The 23,639-nt window shown below is 41.9% G+C and overlaps 1 protein-coding gene across 12 annotated transcripts in view; it reads left to right on the top strand.

The window, feature by feature from the left end:
- BRSK2 (BR serine/threonine kinase 2) overlaps positions 1-23,639 on the top strand; it is a 300,725-nt gene that overhangs the window by 136,835 nt on the left and 140,251 nt on the right. For 11 of the 12 annotated variants that reach the window (XM_031553458.1, XM_031553450.1, XM_031553457.1 and 8 more), the window contains one exon: positions 9,840-9,934. In XM_031553458.1, the coding sequence (XP_031409318.1) occupies positions 9,840-9,934 (95 nt within the window). Of the gene's footprint in view, positions 1-7,927; positions 8,066-9,839; positions 9,935-23,639 lie in introns of those variants that run through there. The other variant, XM_031553456.1, reaches the window with a different exon arrangement.

Below are 23,639 nucleotides of genomic sequence, written 5' to 3'. Positions count from 1 at the left end.
TTTATCTTCTTTGCAGGCAGTATCCCTTAAGGCAAGTGTTTCTGTGGAAAGGGATACATGATTTGTCTAATGATAATATTGCTGGGTAGTAGGCTATTATCTCAGTATATTTATTACCTCTGTATGTCAGGGCACCTAATGGGTGCAGCAATCTCAGTTATTTCTGAGCTGCCTCTTCTTGCAAGTGTGAGTGGCTTTGAGTTACTGCTGAGCTCCTTTGTGGCTGTCGCTTGCAGTGTGAGCTGTGTTCTGCAGCTTCCTAGGTGGGGCTGGCAGATTGCACCTCATCTTGGTGGGAATTGAGGATAATTCTCAGGAAGTCAGTGGGATCCAGCCCTGTGCACTCGTGGAGAGAACCAGGTCCTCACATGGGAGCATCACTCTTGAGAGATGGTATTTTTAACTTTCCTCAGACTTTGTAGCTTGTACAAAGAAGATGCGTACTGATCTTTTGCTTATTTCTATCTACTTATCCAGGCTTACAACTTGTCCTTCTTCTTAAGCTGATTTTTCTGATTGAATCTTCTTGAGTCTTCTGACACCTCATGCTAACTGTCTGGAACCATGAAATACAAATAGTAACAGAGTAGAAAGCAATCAAGTAGCGGAAAAAACCCTGGAGATGAGGTCCTCTGTTGACAACTAGAGCAACTCATTCACTCTTTTTCCTCTGCTAATTGTGGCTCTGACCTTGAACTAGTGTTTGTGGGGAGCTAATCTTACGGATATTTTGCTGATACCAAGAAAGAATCAGTATGAGTAAAGGCAAAACTCCTTCCTGATTGGAAGTGGAGCAGTAAAAGCCTCTCTAGGTTTGAAAGCAACATTCCCTGCAGAGTTGTTTTGCCTTAGTGACAGTGAACATATACAGAGAGTTGTATAACCAGCTAACTATTGATAACAATTGCTTTTGATATAGCTGTGAGATCTTCTACAAGCAAATTTTTCTGCACTGCCATCTCACTCTGCAGCAATGCCCGTTAGAGTAATTGAGCTTTGGATAGCCGTAGCTTGCTGATGAAGAAACTGATCTGCAGATTCCAGAAACAGATGAATCTTTAAAGACCTTACTGGGCTTTAGATCAAACCCAGGGAGTTGCTCACCATTCCCTCCAATGAATTCTTCCAAAAGAGAAAAATTCACTGTGGGATTTTCCAGTACCCTGTGGGTTGTCGCACAGAAATCCTGGAACAGAAGCATGATACGAAGATGTGTTTTGACAGCACAGTTCTCATGCCATGGTCCTTTCATAATCAGCGGCTCCTGCCTGAATTGGATTTTGAACTGTATTTCAGGACATACTTAGCCACAGCCACTCTGATATGAGTTTCTGAGTGATGAAGCTGTGTATCAGAAGGTGGGTTGGGGTGTGCCTGTTTGTACTTATCCAACCACCTTTCTTTTGAAAGGAAATTAAATTCACTTTATTTTCCTTCTTCTTTGTGTTGGCACAGCTGACCTTACTTTCCAGGTGCTACGTTGTTTCTCATAAGCCTTACCTTACATTAATGAGGAGGCTTGGGCCTTTTCTGTAGAGGTGTACTGAATATGACCCCATGCTTTCCTCTCTGTAAGGAACACAGTGAACCAGTTGTAGTGAAGTTTGTATTACATGAGCAGGCGGTTCCTGTTCTTGGTGTAGAAGTCGATAAATGCTTCCAGCTCCATGCTGTGACCTGAGCCATTATTCTCACATTGAGGAAAATACGTTTGACTATGGGGGTTTTTCTATGCCTGATTCTGTTCATTAAAATGATAATAGTCTAATTATTCTGACCTTTAATTCTTTTGCTTTGACTTTACTGTTTTTGAGTCAGAAATCAGTTTTCAAATAGTCTTTCTTCCCGTTGTCCTGAGCCAGAAGCTTAGGTTTTCTCATATTCAGTATAATTAAGAAAATTGTATTTTAGACGTTCTATACTTTATACAGAGGAACATCTCAGAAAGTGGGAAAGGCAGTCCTTTACAACTGTGCCTTGAGATCTCTGTAGCATGCCACATAGCCATGCTCTGCAGGCCCCCAGGGCTGCTGCTGGGAGCTCCCAGACCTTTCCCTGACCACTTGTCCCCCTGGCAGCCTCAGGTCCACCCTGTCTTCGTCACCCATCCACATCTCCTTGGTTAGCCTGCAGCTCTGCTATGGAGCTCATTCTCCTTCTAACTGACCAGCGAGGGGTTTTCTCTTAGGCAGAATCAGGATCTGGAGGCTGATCTGTCTCTTTCTTTCCCATTACCAGTGCAGCCTATGAGGTCTCTCCTCACTCAGCTGCTGAATGTCATGGAGCCTGTTACAAAAGTCGTACTGTTGAAGTTAGTCAGTGGCTGTCTGGGAGCCTTATCCCACTGCCATCACCAGGTCTTTTGGGAATTCTTGGGGAGGAGGACATGCTGGGTGTGCATGGGACCTGCTGTTTGGTGCCTTGCTCCTAGGTGCACGTACAGTTAAGCAGACTCACTTCTTGAACATGGCTAAAGTGCAGTGTATCAGCAGTGAGTGCAAATCCTGTTAGAAATCTGTCAGTTGGTGATTAAGAGATGTCAGAGGCCAGGGTAAGCTGTGTCAGCACTGAGCTGGGTAGATGAAGTGCTCTGTGGTGAGCCTAATCTTGTGAAGAGCCTGACCTCTGTCTTCTGTGTAAAGGCTTTCTGCGCTAACCCTGTTTTTAATTAAGTTCTTAATATACATATAACCTAGCTGAAACAATCTTGGCTGATGGGAGGGTCAAAAGGGTGTCAGGACTCCCTGAAGGAGGCAGGCTGAGGTAGGATGGAAAGTGCGGAGAAGGAGGGTAGAAATGAGCTTAGAAAATGGGATTAGCATCAGCTGAAAGCACACGTGAGGAACAATTTCTCCACAATTTCTCCTGCCATCTTCTTTCTTCATCTCCTCCTGCCCTGAGCACAGTGCCCCCTCCTTGTTAGCACAGCAGGCCTTCTCCGTAGGTCACTGGATGTTTTGGCTCATTGTCCAGATGTTACCTAATGATGGTGACATGCTTTCTCAAAGATATCTTAGCAGGACAGACAGAGCTCTGCTGGCTTCCTGGAAATGCACCTCTGGTCATCTCCTGACAAATGATACAGGATGACTGAAGGGAGAAGTTGTTCTCCAGGTGGGCTTTGCAAGAAGATGCACGGCTCTGACTGTGGTGGCCTGCAGCCCTTAGTACCCATATGAAAAAGGGTGTAAAGAGTGATGAGACTTTTTGTTTGTTTTTCTGATGTATCTATTATATTTTATTTTCTCTTTTTCATTTTCAAGTTGCAGAGCCACTCTCCTGTTTCCCTGTTTGCGAGGGATGAGGGTGCTGCTCAAATCCCTTTGTACATTTTCAGGAGGCTGAGGTCTGCACCTTTCTAGTGGCAGCACAGCTTAGTCGTCCACTTGTTTTTATGTGGGAGCAAAGACTTGGTGTAAAATAGAAGCTCAGTTCACTGGCCATCTGCTGACAGTTCCCGGGGGACCTGAGGAGTTTGTTAGAGTTTGGCTGATGGAATAACAGAGTTTCACAAAAGCCGTTGCTTGGGGGGCCTCAGTAGACACGTGGGTGTGGATAGAGATGGGAAAGATGTGTGTCTAAAGGGCCGAATAGTCATGTTCTGTGCTATATTCAGTGGGCACAAAGGGGTTCTGAGAAGTATTGATTTATGAAATGAAATATTGTAAGAAAGAGACCAAGATAAAAATCAATAGTGGTGATGTTGGTTCTGTGCGTTTTGATCCTGCTGAGCTTGGAGGATGATCCTGCATAATCTCTGAGGCATACAGTGTAAAACCTGCTCCTGGTGAGCTGCTGTGTATCTGAGTGTGCCTCTGTCTCTCCTGTTCTCTAATACCAGCTGTGTGGATACCGACACATCTGAACTATTGCATTGCTCTCACCAATCTCTGAGCTCAAGCATTCATCCCTTCAGCTGCCTGAGTCAGTGCATGTTTGAGAGTGCTTGGAGCTCAGGTGGATACATCTGAGCTGGAACAGTTCTGTGTGCAGCTTCCCTGTGCTCTGCGCTGAGGCACGTGAATCCCAGGACTGATAAACATCTCCTTCCTTGCTCTTGCTGAGTGTTTGCACTCTGGCTTTAGTCCTACTGTAATTACAGTTTATTCAATTTAGAACCAGTTATTGCATGGGCCCTCCAAACAGCATTTTAGCACTAGAGTCTCTCTGCAGAATATCTCATGGTCAAATTATTTCATTACTAGTCTGGGTAGCTCCATCCTCATTCTTTCAGATTTGTAGACAGCCCTATACCTCCTTTCCCCGTAATACAATTACAAATTGATACCATATAATTTGTGTGTCACTTGGTATAAGGCTTTGTTTATTTTAAAGGCAGTAATTTGAGATAACAATATGCTATAGAAAAGTAAACATCTGTTCAATTAGAAGGCTGAGTAATTAAGGGCAATTATTGGTTCCTATAAGTAGGACACTCATAACAAAGTTCTTTGTATTGCAGCTAAGTAGTGCATGAGATACATATTGTAGGAAACCAGAAAAGTATGAGCTAGAAAATTTGAGACATAAAATGGAAACCCTAAGAAATAATCTAGAGCTTTCTTTTGAAAGAATATTTAAGATGCAATTTTCCTAATATGTTGTAATATGTAAAACTTCCAAAGTGTTTTATACCACAGCCTCTCCCTTTCTGACATTCTTTGTAAGGATTAATCAATTAATCCTTCTACACTCCTTGCAAGGTAAGTGTTGTTATCCTTATTTTACAGCTGTGGAAATCGTGTTGCTACGAGCCACGCTTTAACCTGTTTTCCACTGTTGTAGATCTAAAGCAACCTCACTGCAGTCAGCGGTTGGACTCTGTAACTGAACTGATTCAACCCTAATTGAAACCATAGCATTTGAGAGAATAACTGTTGAGAATAAGAAGCAAGAGTGTTACATTTTAAGCATTGTTCTATGCTTCACTTGAGTTTTATTAATGCTTTTATTTGCTTTAAGCATCGATTTTCTAAACTGGCATCCTCGAAGGTTTGCAGATCTTGCAAATAGCAGTGCATGTTGCTTTCAGGAATGAGCATCAGTAAATAATTCTAAGATTTATAACGATAATTTCCAGTTTGTGGGATTAAATCACATGTATATAAAGATCATGTGTACAAAGTTCATATGCAAAAGCTGTATAGGCACACTGACCCTTTTAAAAAGCACTGTTCTTGGACTAAGATTTTTGTTCCTTCTTGAGTTCAAATAGTTACCAGTACTAGTCTGTGCCCTGATGGAAACCACAAGTGTTTGTGTCCTGCAGTGCTCAGATTAACATTTGCTGGGTATTCATTGACATGAATTAATTGGCAATTAGCTAACTCAGTTAGGAATAATATTTCTCTCTAGACATTGCTTTAATTGCTCATCCAGCCAAAATAGATTGTACCGACCAGACCAGGGCTTTCTGCTTAAACATTTGAGAGGATGAGTTTTTTGACAATGCGCTCTGTTGTGAAATGAGCAGCAAGTAACGAGCCATGCAGATGATCTGAAATCAGAGCTTTGTTTCCCTGTGACAGAAGTACAGGCTGGGCATTGGGTTGGTTTTATTTCAGAAGAAAATGTAAAGCTGCCTTTTTCCAGTGCAAAAATTACATATATTAAAACTGGCAAATACAATTCTTGAAGTAGTTACTGGCTTTATCTCTCCTGCTTTCAGATCACTGTTTTCTGTAATGAAGAACCAAGTTTTAGGTCTCATAATGGGGTTCATTAGCAAGGCATCCCTGTCCTCAGTTGTGTTCCCTTGTGCTGCTATTCACACTGCTGCGGAGTGCCTATGAAATAGCATCAGCTCCAACCTCTTTCTGTTTAGTTTAGTATGTGTTAGAGCAAATTCCCACCACAACCTGAGGCAGAAGTACATCAGGCTTTTCTGAAATCCTGTCCTTGGCTAAGACACAGTGCTGATTGCCACGGGGATGGCTGTGTGCTCATCTGTGGAAGGGAAGCTTGTGTCTTCATTCCTGCAACACACACTTCTTGGGTAAAATAAGTGATTCCGTATTCACTGCTTCAGAGTGGGCTGTCCACCTGTATAGCAGGCCTAAATATTTCCCTTTCTTATCACGTAAGCTTCTGTCCTTTTCAGGAAAGATCTGTGTGTCTTTACGCATCCACACAGTGGGACTTCCTAGCAAAAAACAGCATGAGCTTGGCTGTCAGCAGGTCAGCACTGTGCTCAGATGTGGCAGGCCTGCAAGGTTCCCTGTGCTCTGTGCTCTTCCTTGTGTGCCATCTTTCCTTTGTGTCGTCTGGAGTTCCTGTTGCTCAGTGGTTTTCAGCTTGTGGCTTTTAATTATAAATCAAAAGACAGTGTTAGCTTACACATCTCCTTGCTTTTCAGTATGTACATTTTTTCGTCTTTACTCCCCAGCCTGAAATTATGAGGCAGTTTCTTGCAGAGTTAAGTGGCTAAGGTCTGAAGCAGCTCAATGTTCACAGCTCCTAAGACAAAGCAGCCTACTGGCTGCATTGGCAGACTTGCCTTAAGCCATGCCAAAGCAAAATATCATCCTAGCAGCCTTGGTTGTTCTCTTTGGGGACCACACAAGTACTTCTACTGGGTGTAATGTGTAGATAAGCTGTATGAGTACGCACCTCACCTGTTGACACATCTGTATGGGAAGTTTGCTGTAGACTTGAGGTGCTCATTAGCAGCTGTGTATGCAGCCAAAGGAGAACTGAAAAATCACCAGCCCTGCAAACAGCAGCTCAACCACTTGTCTCTGAGCCTGCATTGCTTTTTTTCCATTTCAATGCATTTTATTTATGTAGTTGCTTCTTACATTCTTCAGATATATGTCATTACACTGATACATAATGTGTCCTCAATGCTTGATGTTATGTATGCCAGTAAAAAGGCATCTGAAGCATCAGAAGCCCACAGGAGTTCAAATGACCATAACTCATCAATGAGCAGTAGCTCTGTAGACTGGAAGTGCCAGGGCACAAGCTCTTCCTTGCCCAAGCTCATTTAAGGTTTTCTCTTAGTAGCAGGAGGACCATAGCCTATGTATAAGGTGGTTTAGTGAAAGGTTTTTATTTGGCTCCATTGGTATGCATATGTCAAAAGGAAGAGGTAAGCAGGGAGGCACAAGCAGAGTGACAGGTTTTATTTTTATCCTGAAATTACATTCCTGAATTTTGGATGCTGAAAAGTGCTGTCTTGGGCTGTTTGGAAGGTTGTCTTAGAATTCTTCACCTACAAAGCAGGCAGCGGTGATAGTGTATTTTTTTTTTCTCAATTTTTAACAGAAATAAGGAGGAAAAAGAAAAATACATTAGATCATGCATTCTCTCTCATTCTGTTCTTTGGCATCCTGCTGTAAATCAGTAATGACCTCTCAAGGCTGATGAAATTAAATCAATGTAAAATCACTGGGACAGTATTGGTATGATTTTAGAATGTGTCTAAAATCTTCTAATTTTCGACGAACTGTCTTATCAGAGTAAACAGAATGGTTTGATCTTATTTTCTGAGTTTCTGTGGTAGGTTAGTAGCAAGAAAGGCAGAGGACACTGTGAAGATTGCCTGTGTGGTTTGATAGTATCTCAGAGGCTTGTGGTAGCTGTGACTCAATGACAAAATGCTTCAGTGAGGGCAAGGGTAAAAAGGGCTACAGATAGCTGAGTGCAGTGAGAAAGGTGCCTTGATTTGGGAAGAGGAACATTTGGAATCAAATCTTGAAGTGTGACATTCCAAAAGCCTGTACGCTTTCTTAAGGTTGGGGGACCAGTTACAGGAAGCAGCTGTTTGTCACCTTCAGTGACCTCTCAAAATAATGACTGTAGAACACTCTACTGCAGCACTGCGTCACGTATCCTAGAGTCTAGATGTGAAGGGCTGAGCTACAAGTTCTGCAAAGAATTAGAAACATAAGGGCAGGGAATTTGGAGTTATGCAAAAAGTGTGGTTTGTGTTGGAAGCAGAATAAAGGGATAGGCATGGACTGAAGCATTGTGAGCTCACAATAGAGGGGTGCCAACAGTGACTGCCCAAACAGGGCAAAACCAAAGCAAAGCTGCAGAAGGGAGGCTGCAACTGCTCTGAGTGGTGAGCACAGAGCCTGTGGTGCTAAGGATGATGTCATACATATATTGAGTAGACAAAATTCAGCTGTAACAGTGAGGATTGGCTGGACATCACAGCATCTTTCCCCAGCTGTGCTCATCTGTTGCTTCAGGCAGAGGAAAGGCTCTTGCCATACACAGCTTCAAATGGGTTTGTCAGTGTGCTGTGTCCTTAATTCTTAATACTTGTTCATGTAATGGCAGGAGGTGAGGATGTCAGCATTTAACCAGCTAAGAGCAGAAAATTACATGAATGGAAATATCCAGAAAACTTGAGCACAACATAAAAAAGAGAGGACAGGAAGTGAATCAGTTATTTCTTGGCATAACAACCTGTGGTTAATGGTTCAGTATTAGTGATTAACTGAAGCAAAAAGATGAACAAGTGTCTGTAAGAGATGGCTGAAGCCCCTGATGAAACTCCAAATCTTTGGGGACAGTTTGAAGTAAGGCAGTGGTCTACATATTTAATCTCTCAAAGTGTGGAGTCCTATGGTTGTTGTTTCTCTGGGCTGCAGATCTGTTGTGTGCACTTTACAGATAAAGCAATGTCTTCAGCTTTGGCATTTGGGACAGAGAATGAGGTCAGGATCTTAATGCCACCCAGCCTAGGATCTGCAAGCCAAGCTGAACTTTTTCTTTCTGTGCAACATCATTGCTCATAAATGCTCTGTGAAGCCCAGCAGATCTTACTGACACCAGCGAGGTGCCATTTCTCCCTGGAGTCTTAACTGAATTAAATTAAATGACAATTTTGGCACATTGTGGAGTGGACTGAATCCAGCCTATTAGATGGTGGTGCTGCATGACCATGTTTGACAAGAGTAAGAGCTGAAGCAAAGCATCTCACTTGAATAGACCTACAAAGTAAGTTTTCAGGGTAGAAAAGTTTTGGTGGGGGTGATTTGGGAGCTTGGGAGACCATGTTTAACTTGCTCATGAGGGATCTCTTGATGTACTTTTATGTGAATCAGCGGATTCAGATCAAAGTTCTGCAGACAGTAATATTTTGTTACTTACCTCTTTCTTTCCATTCTTGGAGTTTTACTCCGTAGTTTTTGATAACTCAGATGTTCTGATCTGACTCCATGATGGGAATACTCATAACTTTTTCCAAATATAGCCATTCATCTACACCACTAAGTTGTTTGAGGTTATAGATATGAACAAGGATATAGTAAATATTAATAAGTAAGAACTTAGTGTTGATCACTATGTACTTTTGTTCCTCCATTCCTCTGTGGTATTGAGCACAGTATGAACTTCATGCAACAGAGTAAGTCAAAACAGCAAGAGAAAACTCAAGTGAAGGGCTTTTTTATTGTAACTGGAAGGCTTGGGAAGGGATAAAACTAATGTATGGCAATGTGCACACTGCACACACTTGACCACCTTGTTTTGTCGCTTTCTGAGCTTTCAGTGATGCCAGATGTTGCCAAACCTAGTGCAGTTAAATTGGCAGAATTTTACTTTGTACTGGTAGAACACTCTTTGAATAGTTGAGAGCTGGATTGTATTTCAACAAAAATCAGCTTTGGTGGTTGAAACTGCAGTAGAATTGAGGATGCCAAGTGGTCATAGCGTGGGCTTTACAGTCTTCATTACTCACAAGACTTCATCTGGCAGGGGGAGGTTCTAATGGAAATTTGCTTGAATATAAGTTGCCAACTACTGAGTAATGTATTATTAGGAAAAATCTCAACTGTGGATAGCTCTAACCAGTTCTTTTTTTCTGTTTTGCTCTGTTTCTCCTATAGGGCTCGTGAAGTTGGGGGTTCACTGTGTCACATGTCAGAAGGTTGCGATAAAAATTGTCAACAGAGAGAAGCTCAGCGAGTCGGTGCTAATGAAGGTAATTTTCTAATAGGAGATTTAAAAAAAAATAAGTTCTTGCTCTGTGTCTTTTGTTCCATACAAAATTAATATCTTTAATTATTTTTAACAAACATCCCTGTCAGTACTAGGATTATGTGGAGCATAATAAAAATAATTCAGATATGGGGGAGGCTAGGGCAGCTGAAATGAAATGGGAGTATATCTGTGCTTGGAGAACAAAATTAGTGGTCAGCTGCAGAGCTGTTGCTTCTCTGCTGGGGTAGCTGTGTGTTAGGCATCATAATTTTCACTGCAGGAGCAGTGCACAGTAGTTGTGGTATGTTGTGGACTGAGGCCTTTACGTGTTAGTGAGAAGAGATTTATGCGAGGTTGACAAATCTGTTGTTTGAATGCACCTCCTGCTTACTCCTGCTGCATGTGTTCGTTATCTGATGCACCAAGATCCATGAGTGCTTTAAGCTGTTGTAATTCTGTTAATAATCCTCAGAGCTGTGTTATTGGAATCAGTCAAGGAGTCCCAGTGGTCCCAATGACAGTAGTGTTCACAACAGTTTCATTCACATTTTTCCTAATGTTGTGATATACATCTCCTTGTGCGAGTGTCACTTGACAGATCTTGGAAGTCTAAAAATTAAAAAACAAAAAAATAAAAAATAGAACAAGAATTTATTCATGTGATTTGGTGAGTAGCCAGGCTAAATTCAGCTTGGTGGGGGAGCACAACTTCTGCAATCAAGAGAATTCCATCAAGTTGTCACCTGCAAAATGTGCTAATGGATCTGCACACAAAATCAAGGTAACTTCCCGGTTAGCACACGCAGCAAAGATCTTTCCTCGCTGTTGTTATCACAAGTAAGTATGGCAACCTTACTTGGAACGGAAAGAAAATGGAGATTGAAGGAATACGCAGTCAACGAATGTTAGTGTAAACTTCATATTCAACTGTAATGTGCTCAGATTTACTCTTCTGGAATTCCATTGAAGTATTCTGTCTCCTGCAGTACTGTAGATTAAAGCAGTCTTCTGGTATAGACCAGAAATTAGAAAGTGAAATAGGTAAGAAAATTGCATCTAACGATGCAAGAGAGAAATTCTCTTAGGTGAGTGGAACACAGTGAACAAAGTTTGTAAATGGTAAAATGTGAATGAGATTCTAAAAACTTTGAATATTTTCTGGAGTAACACAGTAAGAATACTTTTAAAAAAACATGGGCGTGATGTTGGCTGAGAGAGTCTCTGTCTGGCATTGGTATAAAAGATTTTATTTACCCCATTGATTTTCAGAGTAGGAGGCAAATCACATAGCATAGCGAAGTGATCTCTCTGCTTTTGTTTTGTTGTATTACCTCAGTTGTAGTAGAAAATCTGAGTAACAAAGTAATGTGTTAGGCCCTTGTTTACACAGCCGCGTGCTGAAGAGTGCCATGTTTTCTGTAAAATTGTACAACATCCTTCTCAGGAGGAAGCCAGGCATTGTATCATGATTCTCATTTCAGACCATTCATGGCCAGATTTTCTCTTTCAAGGATTCTGTTCTCTGTACTCAGGAGGCTGGAACAACAGATGGGATTGAAGTGGTTAGCCCAGTTCTTGCATAAACACAGTAACCAGATGTCTTTTCAGGAATACCCTGTGTCTGATGGTTAGAGACAGGGCTTGGGACTTCTAAGTGAATTTGGAATTGACTGTACTCTTAGCCAGCGTAATCCAGCCTGGTTGATTGGGGAAAAATTCTTTCAGCTTTCGGCAATCCCAGTGTGAGCATTGCCAAGCAGCCAGCTGACAGCCCTGCTGCATGGAGTCAGCAGCCATGGGGAGACAGTCAGCAACGAAGCCAAGTCATGGTGGTGTGGTGGCATTCCTACTTCACAAATCTTCCCACTAGTTTATTAGTTTCAGTGACTCTCTTTGCCAGCGGGCTGTTTAGAACAGGCTCTGGAGCAGAATCAACACCACAGCAGCAATTCCAAGCCAGGCCCAGATTGATGGGTTTTGTTTTAATCTGTCCTTGGATGGAAAAACTGGATCTGACAAATATGCACACCTGCCACATGAAGCTGTAAAACTGCAGTGCTGTGGCCATTTATCCTAGAGCATAAGGAAGAAGTCTGCTCACAGTCCTTTCAACATCAAAAATGACAGGCATGAGCACATGCAGCAGGCTGCTTTCTCCTGCCATCATTATTTTGACTTACTTCATACAGCCTTCATTTCTCCAGTGATTTTGCAGTGAGCATTTGTTTTATTCTGTACAGTCAGGGAACTGTCCCTTCTTTCTGCAGCTGCTCTTCATCTGAGCTGTGCAAAATTGAGAGGCATTTGGTAAAGTGCTTTCTAATCATAACGTAGTAGTATCAATATTTCTGGAGAGAAGAATTTGGAGTTGAAGCAGCTGGTCTCAATTAACAGAACTGCTGCTATGGAGATGATACATGGGCAGGCAGGCTGCAGCACAGGCTGCAGTAAATGGCTCATCCGTGTGCTTGCAGCTCTCTCAGAGGACAAGGCTGCTTGCTGCACATGCAAGCTGTCTGCTTCAGTGTGTCCTGGCTCGTTCATTGAGGCTGAGGAGTGTTCCCTTCCCAGCTCCAGCTGGGGTCTGCTTAAAAGTGCTGTTTTGGGGCAGAACTGCAGATTTTACAGATGAAAACAGAAGTCCTGGTTTTGTTCTCACTGCTGCTTTCACACAACTATAAATACTAGGGCTGGGTTTCTTCAGCTGTACTTTGGGTAAGCCTGCTGGTCTGGAGACCTGCCTCCCAAGGGAGCTTTAGCATGCTCTGACATAAATTGGTAGAAAGGCCTCAGAAATGAGTGGATTACAGGGAGTGTGTTGAGATTATGAAGGTCTCATTAATTTCACTGAACTACTCCTACTGCTTTAGGAGAGAAGGAAGTTGGGCCCAGAATACATGAGCTAACTGTGCTCATAGAGCACACAGACTCACTGCTATTGGTTGCATTTTAAGTACCAGCACGAGCATTTGCAGTTCTTAACATCTGAATGTGAGAGTTCAAGTCAGTCTTTCCTCTGATGTGGCCAAAGCCTGCTTGCAAATGTGCAGAAGTCTGGGAAGGAGAAGGAGTCGTCAAAGAGTCTTTCCTCTTCACTACCTCACCAGTCTTCTGCTACTCCCTCCATCCAAAGAATAAGCAGAAAGAAACAGACTATCTTTTGGTGATCTGTCAGACAAAATAATCTTTCAAAAGGAAGTGATAGTAGAAGCAATGGGAGCATAAAGGGTGAAGAGCAAGAAGGGGACAGCTGGCCTTGGACTAATTATTTGAACAAGCAGACATTCTGAGAAAGACACAGATGTCCCAGGCTTGATGACTGAAGGCCAGGGCTCCATATGTGTGCTTTGTGCATATGAGCCTTTTGTTCACTCTGAATCCTTCAGTGCCAGCCTTGAAGCCAGGCAGGTATTTCAAGGCTGGGGGATGGGAAGAAAACAGTCCTTTCTTACTTCTCTTATGGAGCTGGCTTGGAAGGAGGGTGCTGTGTTCTGGGGAGGTTGGTTGTTTTAGAGCCTTGTGGTGCTAATGAGCTCTACTTCCAAAACTGTGTTCTCAGTCAGGGAGGATCATGCAACCATCAGCATCAGAAATCACTAATTGCCTGAAGCAGTTGAACGGAGGGATGAGTAGCAGGTTCACTTGTCAACTTCTTAGAGCAGACAAGATAACTGGTAAAGCACATATGTAAATAGGTACTACTTTGCACCATATTGGACTTTATTTCCTTCCTTCTCCATTTTTTTATCAGTTATTTTTGCCTCCTTTTAAACCCCTATTATTTCTCTTTTCTTACCATTCTGTGAATTCTTTTTGCTTTGTCTTTCCTCTTTTTGCTATGGGAAGTCATGCATAACTGTCACTGGTTTGTTACAAAAACTGCTGAAAGTGTAGCATATCTGGTCAAGGTGTCCATTCTTCAAGGAAAATATTTTATAAATAGGAAACAGTTCAGAAAAGATCTGAGGGAATAAGTAACAATCAGAGTTTATGCTGAAAGAGAGACTCAGAGGACTCAGTCTAACTAGTTTATCAATTAGAAGGTTAAGAGAGAACTTAGTCATGGTTTGTAAATACTGACAAGGAGAATAGGCATCTGATAATTGAGGATAACTTCTGTCTTGGGGGCAGAAAGCTTATTGGAAACTAATAGTTGGAAGCTGCAGGTAGATTGAAAGTAGAAATGTTCAGACTATTTGAGCACTGGAGGAAGTTATTAATTGGAACAAGCAATCAAGAGTTCTGATGAGCTTTTTCCCTGAAAGAAAGAAAATTGAACTTTGCATTAAACTGCTCTGTGGTTTCTAAATGCTAGATCTTAGTTCAACATTGGCTGCTGGTCTTGCAGCAGAAAGTACTTGAAAGTGGTTTCCTGATCCATGCTATGCATTAGAGTGGACTAGATTAGTAAAACAACCACTCTGGCCTCAAAATCCATAAATCTATGAGTTTCTAATCACATACTTGAAATCTATAGAAAGCCACTTATCTCTGTCTGGAGTGGAAAGAGAGAGACTTGTACAACCTATCTGTAGAAGCAGAAATCTAGGCTTCCCCAAGGTAAGTTAAAGAAGGGAATTCTTGAAAGCAACATCTTCTCTTTGAAATACTTCATTTTCAGACTTCTAGGATAAATTTTAAGACCATGATACTGGCTGACCTAGCTGTTTTCAGCCTGGTCTACAGAAATGATTACCAAAAGATACCAATAACATCAAGGAGAAGCTAAATCTGAGACAGAGTAGAAATAGACTGAATAGGGCAACTTTGTTTAAATTCAGCTTGATCACACTGAAGATAGTTTTTGTGAGGTTACTGAAGTCATATATAACCAACTCAGATATACATATGTACATATCAAATGCATAAAAATTTCTTCAGTAATCCCTTTCTTTAAGCTGCAGTATTTCAGTGTCTTACTGTTGATTGCAGAGGAAATTATGTTAAGCTGCTACTGAATTCCTCTGAATACCCCCTTCAATTGGGTACAAATGAACAAAGAAATGAGACCATATAACTTTATTGTTGAAATTGGTTTAAATTGATCTGGGATACTGGAACACAAGATGCTGGGAAGTATTGTATTAAAAAGCAGCAAATAGGAAGGAAAGTAAATGTATTTATTTATTTAGTATTGATTAAATGTATTTAATAGAAGTCCCAAAGAAAAGGCTTTAAAGCATTCACCAAACTTTCCTGTACTCTCTGATTAAGAAACTCTGTACTAACTTGCTGGCTCTAGTCTGTTATTCTTCTGATTGGTTCATATATTGCTGCAAGAGGAGATCAACCCAGATGACGTTGTATTTATAGAAAGAAAAAAGAAAAGAAATCATGAAAGAAACTAAATTTCCCCAAAACACACATGTACTTTCTGAAATTCCTGTTTTTTTTACCTGCTGTTGAGCATAGAAGTTGCAGCATACAGATGAGTATGTCCATACTTACGTGGATCTTCCCTTGCACTTTTGCTGCATGTGCTTGTTACAAATGCATGCACTCATCCTTGATTTGGCTCGTTTTTAACCTAGAGCATTACCTCTTGCTTATCTGCTTTTAGCACTGGAAGAGAACAGATTAGGAGCGTGTGCGTATCTGCCTGTATGTTTGTCTGTTAGGTGGTAAACAAACTTCAGGAATGATTGACACCCATCAAAGAGCAGAAGCTCACAAATGTGCCCTTACCCCCTGCCTCTCTGGCCCTTGTTTATATTCCAGCAGCAGCACATTTGGCACAGCACAGCCTCGTGAGTCTCTTTTCTAAGTTCAAAGAGACAAAAAAAAAGCACCTTGCGATATGAAAAACACAGGAAAATGAAAGGAGCTTATTTTCCCTGTCTCCCTTCTGCTACAGGGGGTTTGGGACCAGGGATCTGTTATTGAATATATAATGCAGAGTGTTGTGTTTTGAACTGGAGCTGGTGGGAAGCATTGGAAGCCTATTCACTTGTCATTTGTTTGAGCAGTTAAAGAAGTTGGATAGTTGTATTTTCCTTCAGAGACGAATCACTCTACACCCCTACTTTCTACCACACCCACAGGAGCACAATTGGAGGTATTCTTCAGGACGGAAATTAAACAGGAATCACGAGCACGTGATGTACCCATCAGAGGAACAAACCTGTTAAGTGTGTGCCATGCTTTTTGCTTTCTAAAGTTAGTGTGATCAATTGATGCATTTGAACAAGATATAAAAATTATTGGTCCTATTTTTTTCACCCTACTTTTAATTCCATAGACTTGTAGCTGTCTGACTTAAATCTTTGTTTTACCAAATTTGTTCTACTAAGAGCCGTGTGTGCAAAAACACAGTCACATAGGCATCATACTTGTGTGCTGCCTTGGTCATGCAGCAGATGTTCTTCCTGAGCCCCAGCTAGAGCTAGCTCGAGTCAAGAACGCTTTTGCCATTCATTTAACTTGGTTGTAACCCTGCTACCTAGGTAGACCAACAACTGGTCTCAGAGATGTGTTCTGCCATTCAGTCCTTATCCACCTGGGAAGCTGCTGTCAGTAATCAGCCACTCAAAATCCTTTGTGTTTGACTCTCTTTAACTGCTTCCACTGTAACTTCACCATTCTTGCATTTGGAGCGAAACAGATCATAGCTTAACTTCATTTACATAGCAGGGTGTTAGGAGTCCTGCATGCCAGGAGTCCAGAGGCCGAAAGCCCTGCCTCTCCCTGGGCTCCCAGTATCTCCAAGCTGTATGTTACCAGGCAAGATGCAGCAAGTAGTAGACTTGGGTAGACTCTGAGAGTACGCAGCTGTAGGGCAACATGTCCCCAGCTACAGAGAGGTGGCTCTACAAAGCGTTGCTGTATGGGGAAATGGCAGAAAGCACCAGGATCCTTATCTGTTGTCAGGTTCATGGTTCAGAGTCCTAGGAAAGACAACTAGTAAAAGCTACTGTGAAAGGCAGGAAGTTTTTATCAATCTGGAGCTGTATTCTCTGTAGTACACTGAAAGCTTTCATTCTTCCATTTGCTCTCTGAAGATTGGTGAAAAATGCTAAAAATCAATGGATTTTGATCTGATTCTAACTAAAACTACTTATTTTAATTGACTTTTTCTACCAGCATTTTAACCAGCTGTGTAGTCTGGTTAATTAATTGGTCAGAAGGCACATAGGGCGAAACTTGTCCCACGCTGTAGAGAATGAAAGGGTACCACTGGAAAGAGTACAGTAGTTGAACCATGTGTAGAATTGTCAGCTTTGATGGCATTTACAGACAGGAAATGCATTTTAAATTATTAATAAAAGAATTCCCCAAATCTTTAAGGAGTTAACAAATTTTTGTTTAAGTCACTTCGAAACTGAAAGGGAGCAAGGGAGCATGTTTTCTGGCCTGAACTATAGTTTCTAAGTTCTACAGCTCTTTATGAAAAATAACTTTCTTCCTCAAAAAATTTCTCAGAATGAAATTCAGATGCGCTTAGAAGAGTGAATCTATATTGATCAAATCGTGTTAAAGTCACACCTATAAGCATCAGAATAACAGCATAGGACTTCACATCATACTAGGATAGATTTCTGTTTTTGTGATTCTACCAGGCCAGAGTTTGCTCAGTGTGATTACAGAAGTTTATAAACAGTTCAGGAGGAGGAAGATGCTGGCATCTTGGTGCTGCAACACAGCATGCACTGATTTCATTAAGGTCCCTCAGCAAGTGTGTTTTATATTGGTGTGTATTTTCTGCTTTCAATTCTTTTTTTTTTTTTTTGCATATGTACAGATGGAAAGACTTCATTTCACATTGGTTTGTATTTCACATTCCATAATCTTGTCTGGAGACTTTTTGAGTCTTTTTATCTTTTCTTCTGGAAAGAGAACCAGCATTACATCAGAAGAGCAATAGCGGTAACATCAATCCTTAATTAGATTGACTGAGACCAGAGCTGGCTCTGATGTTTGACCTGCATCTATCATCTAGAATAAGCACCACGAATATCAATACAGTGATCCATTCCATTTAAGGGATGTAGTCCATCCCTGTTTATAGAAGGTAAGCCATCTGGGCAAAAACTTCATTTTTTCTGAAACGATTATCACAGAATCACAGAATTGTAGGGGTTGGAAGGGACCTCTAGAGATCATCGAGACCAACCCCCCTGCCAAAGCAGGTTCCCTACACCAGGTCACACAGGTAGGCGTCCAGGCGAGACCTGAACATCTCCAGAGAAGGAGACTCCACAACCTCCCTGGGCAGCCTGTTCCAGTTCTCCGTCACCCTCACCGTGAAGAAGATCTTACGCACATTCATGCGAAACTTCCTATGCTGCAGCTTATGTCCATTTCCCCTCGTCCTGTCTCCATGTACCACTGAAAAGAGACTGGCCTCACCGCTATGGCCGCCACACCTCAGATATTTATAAACCTGGATCAGATCCCCTCTCAGTCGTCTTTTCTCAAGGCTAAACAGACCCAGTTCATTTAGCCTTTCTTCACAGGGGAGATGCTCCAGGCCCTTCACCATCTTTGTGGCCCTCCGCTGGACTCTTTCCAAGAGATCCCTGTCTTTTTTGTAATGGGGAGCCCAGAACTGGACACAGTACTCCAGATGAGGCCTTTCCAGGGCAGAGTAGAGGGGGAGGATCACCTCCCTCGACCTGCTGGACACGCTCTTCTTAATGCACCCCAGAATGCCATTGGCCTTTTTGGCCACGAGGGCACACTGCTGGCTCATGGCCAACCTGTCGTCCACCAGGACGCCCAGGTCCCTCTCTGCAGAGCTCCTCTCCAGCAGCTCATCCCCCAGCCTGTATTGGTGCATGCAATTATTCCTCCCTAGGTGTAAGACCCTACACTTGCTTTTGTTGAACCTCATCCGGTTTCTTACTGCCCAGCTCTCCAGCCTGTCCAGGTCTCGCTGAATGGCAGCACAGCCTTCAGGCGTGTCAGCCAATCCTCCCAACTTCGTATCATCAGCAAACTTGCATTATGTGACGCTGTGTGCCACCAGCATTTCTTAGCCCAATGTAGCTTATAAGAGTTTCCTAATCCAAATAAAATGTCAGCTAATGGATATTCTGACTAGCTAAGGCCAGGCATTGCACTGACAGTTAGGAGATGCAGGCTCTTTTTGTTTTCCATTTTAATATCAAACATAAAAGTTTTGCTGTTAATCTGTTAAGTGTAAACCAGGCCCCACTGGGTCTACTCCTGTGATTTGTACTATTAAATAATTGGCATATATGCAGGAAAATCTGCAAAAGCTCTGTCCCAGGGCATATAATTGTTAATTCCGGAAGTGTCAGCTGGAACTGGATATGATCTGGGTTTGTTTTGCTGCCACTGGAACAGGCTGACCTTTCCTGTGGTAAGTTTTTAGGAATTTGGGCCTTTCCTCTTTTACCAGCTGCTGTCTCTGAACTCACTACCTTTCATCCTGGCATCCTGAGGTGCCCAGTCTGTAGTGGACATGTATCTAATATGCTAGTTTGCTCATGATGCACATTCCTATAGCAATTAACTGTTGTTTGCATTCTGCTGCTGTCCTCCCATGGAAACACGTGCTACATATGTGGAGGAGATACCCAATGTTTGTTACAAAATTGTGTTTCTCCTCCAACTCTTAAGAGCATCTTCCAGGTGCATTAATGCTGTGGGAGCTGAAGCCTGTGCTCTGTTGGTCCAGCTACCGTGCAGGGATGGAACTGCAGTTGTGGTATGCATGATTCTCCTCCAGTGTGGGAAAAGCAATCACTACTCAGTCAGAACACCTGGTATTCTTCAGCCATACAGAGTAATGTAGCATGGTGTGCTCTGCTGCTGTTTGAGGAAGCAGCAGCAATGGCTTTGTGCTGTGAGAGCATTAATAGAGGTATTGCTGTAATTCCCTGCAAACCATAGGGAAGGAGAGAAGGAATTTGATCTTGAACTTCTGCATCTATTCCAGTCTCAGCAGATAATGATTGTAATGCTCAGTAACATCTCTGTTCTGTTATCATGCATTTCCCCTGGAGGAAAAAGGGACTTCCGAAAGTGGCAAGAAATTCTAGGGTGCCTCACCCAGAAGCTGGCTGGCTTTTTTAGGAGTGTTCAGTGATAACTCCAAAAAGTCATGTAGTCTAAATCCCAGTCCTTTCTGGAAATTGGGACCAATGCTCCAGCTTCTGCTAAATTTAACATTTGAAATCATGTTTTAGAATGTTTTGGCAAGGCGGGGGAATGTTGGGAACAGTTGTCAACACTCGGGAAGGAAAATCTGATGTAAGAAATGCATAACCGCTTATTCCTGGTCCTGTTTCTGGCATATATTGCAGACAGAAGCATTCTTACATTGCTTGCAGCTCTTGCAACGAGTGCCACTTCTTTTGTACACTCAGTGGGAAAGTAGTAAGGAAATGTCAGCATTGCAAGGGGTAGCACAGCAGAGTGTGATTCTAGTTGTTTCTACTTTTAGTTATTGTGCAGCTTTAGAACGTAGAAACATGCATCATCTGCTTCTCTCAAATGCAGACCTATCTGCAATAAATAAATAATAGCAAAATGTATAAACAAGACAGGAACACCTAGTTTCTTCTCATGTCTGCTCATAATGAATGCTCTTGACTTTTAATGGGGTGTGTATTTAGCTTATTTTTCCATATCCCAAGAAGTTGCTGTAGAACTCTATATAACTGAAATTAATTGCCACCAGAATGTGTAAAAAGTGCCATAACAAATCTACAAGGGAGTGGGGAATATTACTAGTTTTCCCTCTTGTATCTGTAGCAATTTTTTAACAGGATTGTGCTACAGATGTACAGTTTTTCCTGGAAGAATTGCCAGTAGACTGTGAAGGCTGTCCCAGAAGTAATGTCTCCCATTTGTTATATTGGCCCAAAATGTCCGGTGGTGGTATGGGAGAGGTTTAACCTTCCTATCAGTATTCTGTTTCATTTTGTTGCCGTGTGACAAATGTCAGATTGCCCTGCTGCCGACAAAATGGCATCTGACATGGAAGTGCAGCTGAAGCAGTGGTGTGTCATTAATTCCTTCATGTGGAAAACCCATTGATGTTCATTGACACCTGCTAATGGAGATCAACCAGTGGATATCAACACAGTGAAATGGTGGGTGGCACATTTCAGCAGTGGCAGTGGTGACATGAAAGATGAGCTGTGTTCTGGATGGCCATGAAGAAGTGTCACACCATTAAATGAAGAGCATCTCAGATCTGCATGAATAGATGGATTACAGGCAGCGAGCTGTGTATGGACCTGAATATCAGCTTCATTGTGTTGGAAACAATGGTGGCAACATTAGATTATTATTATTTGTGCTAGGTGGGTGTCACAGATGCTCACGCAGAAGCAGAAGGAACAATGTACACAAGTATTCAGATATATTGATCCACTGAGAGTCTGAATGTGACAGTTTCCTGGGCTGCATCATTACTGAAGACTAGATGTGATGTCACCACAATGAACTGGAGTAAAAACGGCAGTCCATGGAGTGCTGATATATGAATTCACATCAAGTAAAATGCAGTCCTCAGTGGATTAAGTGATATGCAGTGTCTTCTGGAACAGGGAAGGGGTGATCCTTCTGAATTTCCTGGAACCCAAACAAACTGTCATCTTGACAGCTACATGATGATGCTGACTAAATTGAAGACTCAAACTTCCAGAGCCAGGCCAGAGAAGAAGGCAGCCTTTATTTGCAACATGATATTACCAGGCCCCGTACCAGTTTAAAGACCATGGAGCACATTGTCAGTCTTGGCTAGACTGTCATATCACACCCACTGTATAGTCTGGATTTGGTGCCTTCTGACTTCCATCTGTCTGGGCCAATGAAAGATGGACTACATGGGCAACGTTTTCCTAGCACCAGTGCCATCATAGTGGCTGTGAAACAGTGGCTCATCTCTGCTGGAGCAGATTTTTATAAGTACGGTGTGCAGGCTCTTGTTTGTTGCTGGTGAAAATACATGGTTAATGGTGGTGACTGTGCTGAAAAATAGTGTTTTGGAGCTGAAAATTTGCTCTATCAAATTGTGTTATTGTGCTCTTTGTGCCTGCTGTAGTTTCCATGGAAATAAGTGGGAGACATTACTTTTGGAGCAATTAACATATGTTTACTGATGTTCTGGATGTTCTATCATGCTGTCCATCAGGATCCTTGTAGCTGACTGGAAGTGGCTGTTGCTCTGTGAAGGGGGATAGCATGCGTGTCTACATTCATGTGTGTGGTGGTGGTCCAACAGAAAGTGCTTGCTCTCAATAGAGGCAGAGTAATTTCCCCCTGCTGTGAAGTATATTGTGCTAAAGTTATTTTTCAGAAGTTTTTCTTCTTACATTTCCTTCCTAATACATAAAATAAATCCCCTCAGTCTAATGTTCTTATCTCTTTTCTTTGATGAGTTTTCTCTTTTCTCTTGCTCCCTCAGCTGTCCCTGAATTTCCTTCCTAAATCCCATCTGTCCTTTGTTAACCTCTTGTTTGTTTCTCATTATCCAAGCAGTACTTTCAAAGCAGAAAGGAAAGACACAGTGTGAGAGTGCATATTGTTCTCTATTTGTTATACATTTATTGTATGCTTATTTGCACCTCTTAAATCAATCTCTTATTTATCAAATCCACAATAACACGAACAAATAAGTAAGGTTGGTGGACACAGGAGAGAGTGGCACACGGTTTTCTTCCCAACTATCTGGGAAAATCATAGAAATAAAGGTTGGAAGGGGGACCAATGAGGGTTTATGTAATCCATCCTCTCACTCAGATAACAACTGCTGTATGCCAGTCATGGCTTTGTCTCGATTTGGAAACCTGAGGGAACTGAGATTCCTCATCCCCTCTTGATAGCCCACACCAGTAGTACGTTACAATCCCAGTGGTTTTATTTTTTCCCTAGTGTCTAACTTGAACTCCAGTTTAGATGTGATGAAAGAAGTTGATCAAGAGTCGCAGCCAGACTGTATAACAGTCTGTAACAGCTGTAATAAATATTCTTTGGAGAACAGTAGAGATGGTATTGAATACTTCAGCCTCATGGTAGGAACAATCAATCAATGACTGTAAGAATCACATCAGAAAATTTACTATGAAAAGATCACCAAAATGAAGTTGATGAATAAAGCTGAGAATCAACAGAGCTGTATACAAAGAATGGGAGTTTCTGCAGGTAAAATTAAGTAATAAAGCAACCCAAAGAGGATTGAGGATTCGGTTCAAAGGCTGCTGTGTAGAGGGTGCCCTGCGGTTTAAGCAACCTAAAGGAACTGATGTAATTATTACATCTCATTTGCAACAAGAGAGCAAACATATTAACAGTAAAAGGAAGAACTTTTTCCTAGAGCCTTCCTGGAGTCTTGAGAGGAGATCTCAGTGGCCCACAGGAGAGAACATTGGAAGTAAGATCACAGATGCACTGGGCTGGAATAAAATAAGTGATTACTGAATTTCTGTGATTTAGTTGGTAGATATAAATCAAATTTGAAATATAAAGTTCTGTAAACAGAGGAACAGTCTAGTAGCGGGCTGTAGATGAAATAACGAAAATGTTGGCATATCTTCGCAGCTCTTCTAAAGAGGCTTTAGCTATTTCTGAGTCTCTCATTTCTCACTCTCTCAAATTGCTGGTTCTCACAGAGGCTTGACCTCCATTCTCTGATATCGTCTCTCCAGCTGTCCTTTTCATTACAGTCTCTGTTTCTCTTCCACTTGTTTTGCAGGTGCAGATCTGGTTAGAGATTCTTGGTTTCTCTCCCCTTA

The sequence above is a fragment of the Meleagris gallopavo genome, chromosome 5, assembly GCF_000146605.3.
Source record: "Meleagris gallopavo isolate NT-WF06-2002-E0010 breed Aviagen turkey brand Nicholas breeding stock chromosome 5, Turkey_5.1, whole genome shotgun sequence".
Classification (NCBI taxonomy): Eukaryota; Metazoa; Chordata; class Aves; order Galliformes; family Phasianidae; genus Meleagris; species Meleagris gallopavo.
Note: the sequence above shows the minus strand (reverse complement) of the source record. Positions and strands in the feature narration are given on the sequence as shown.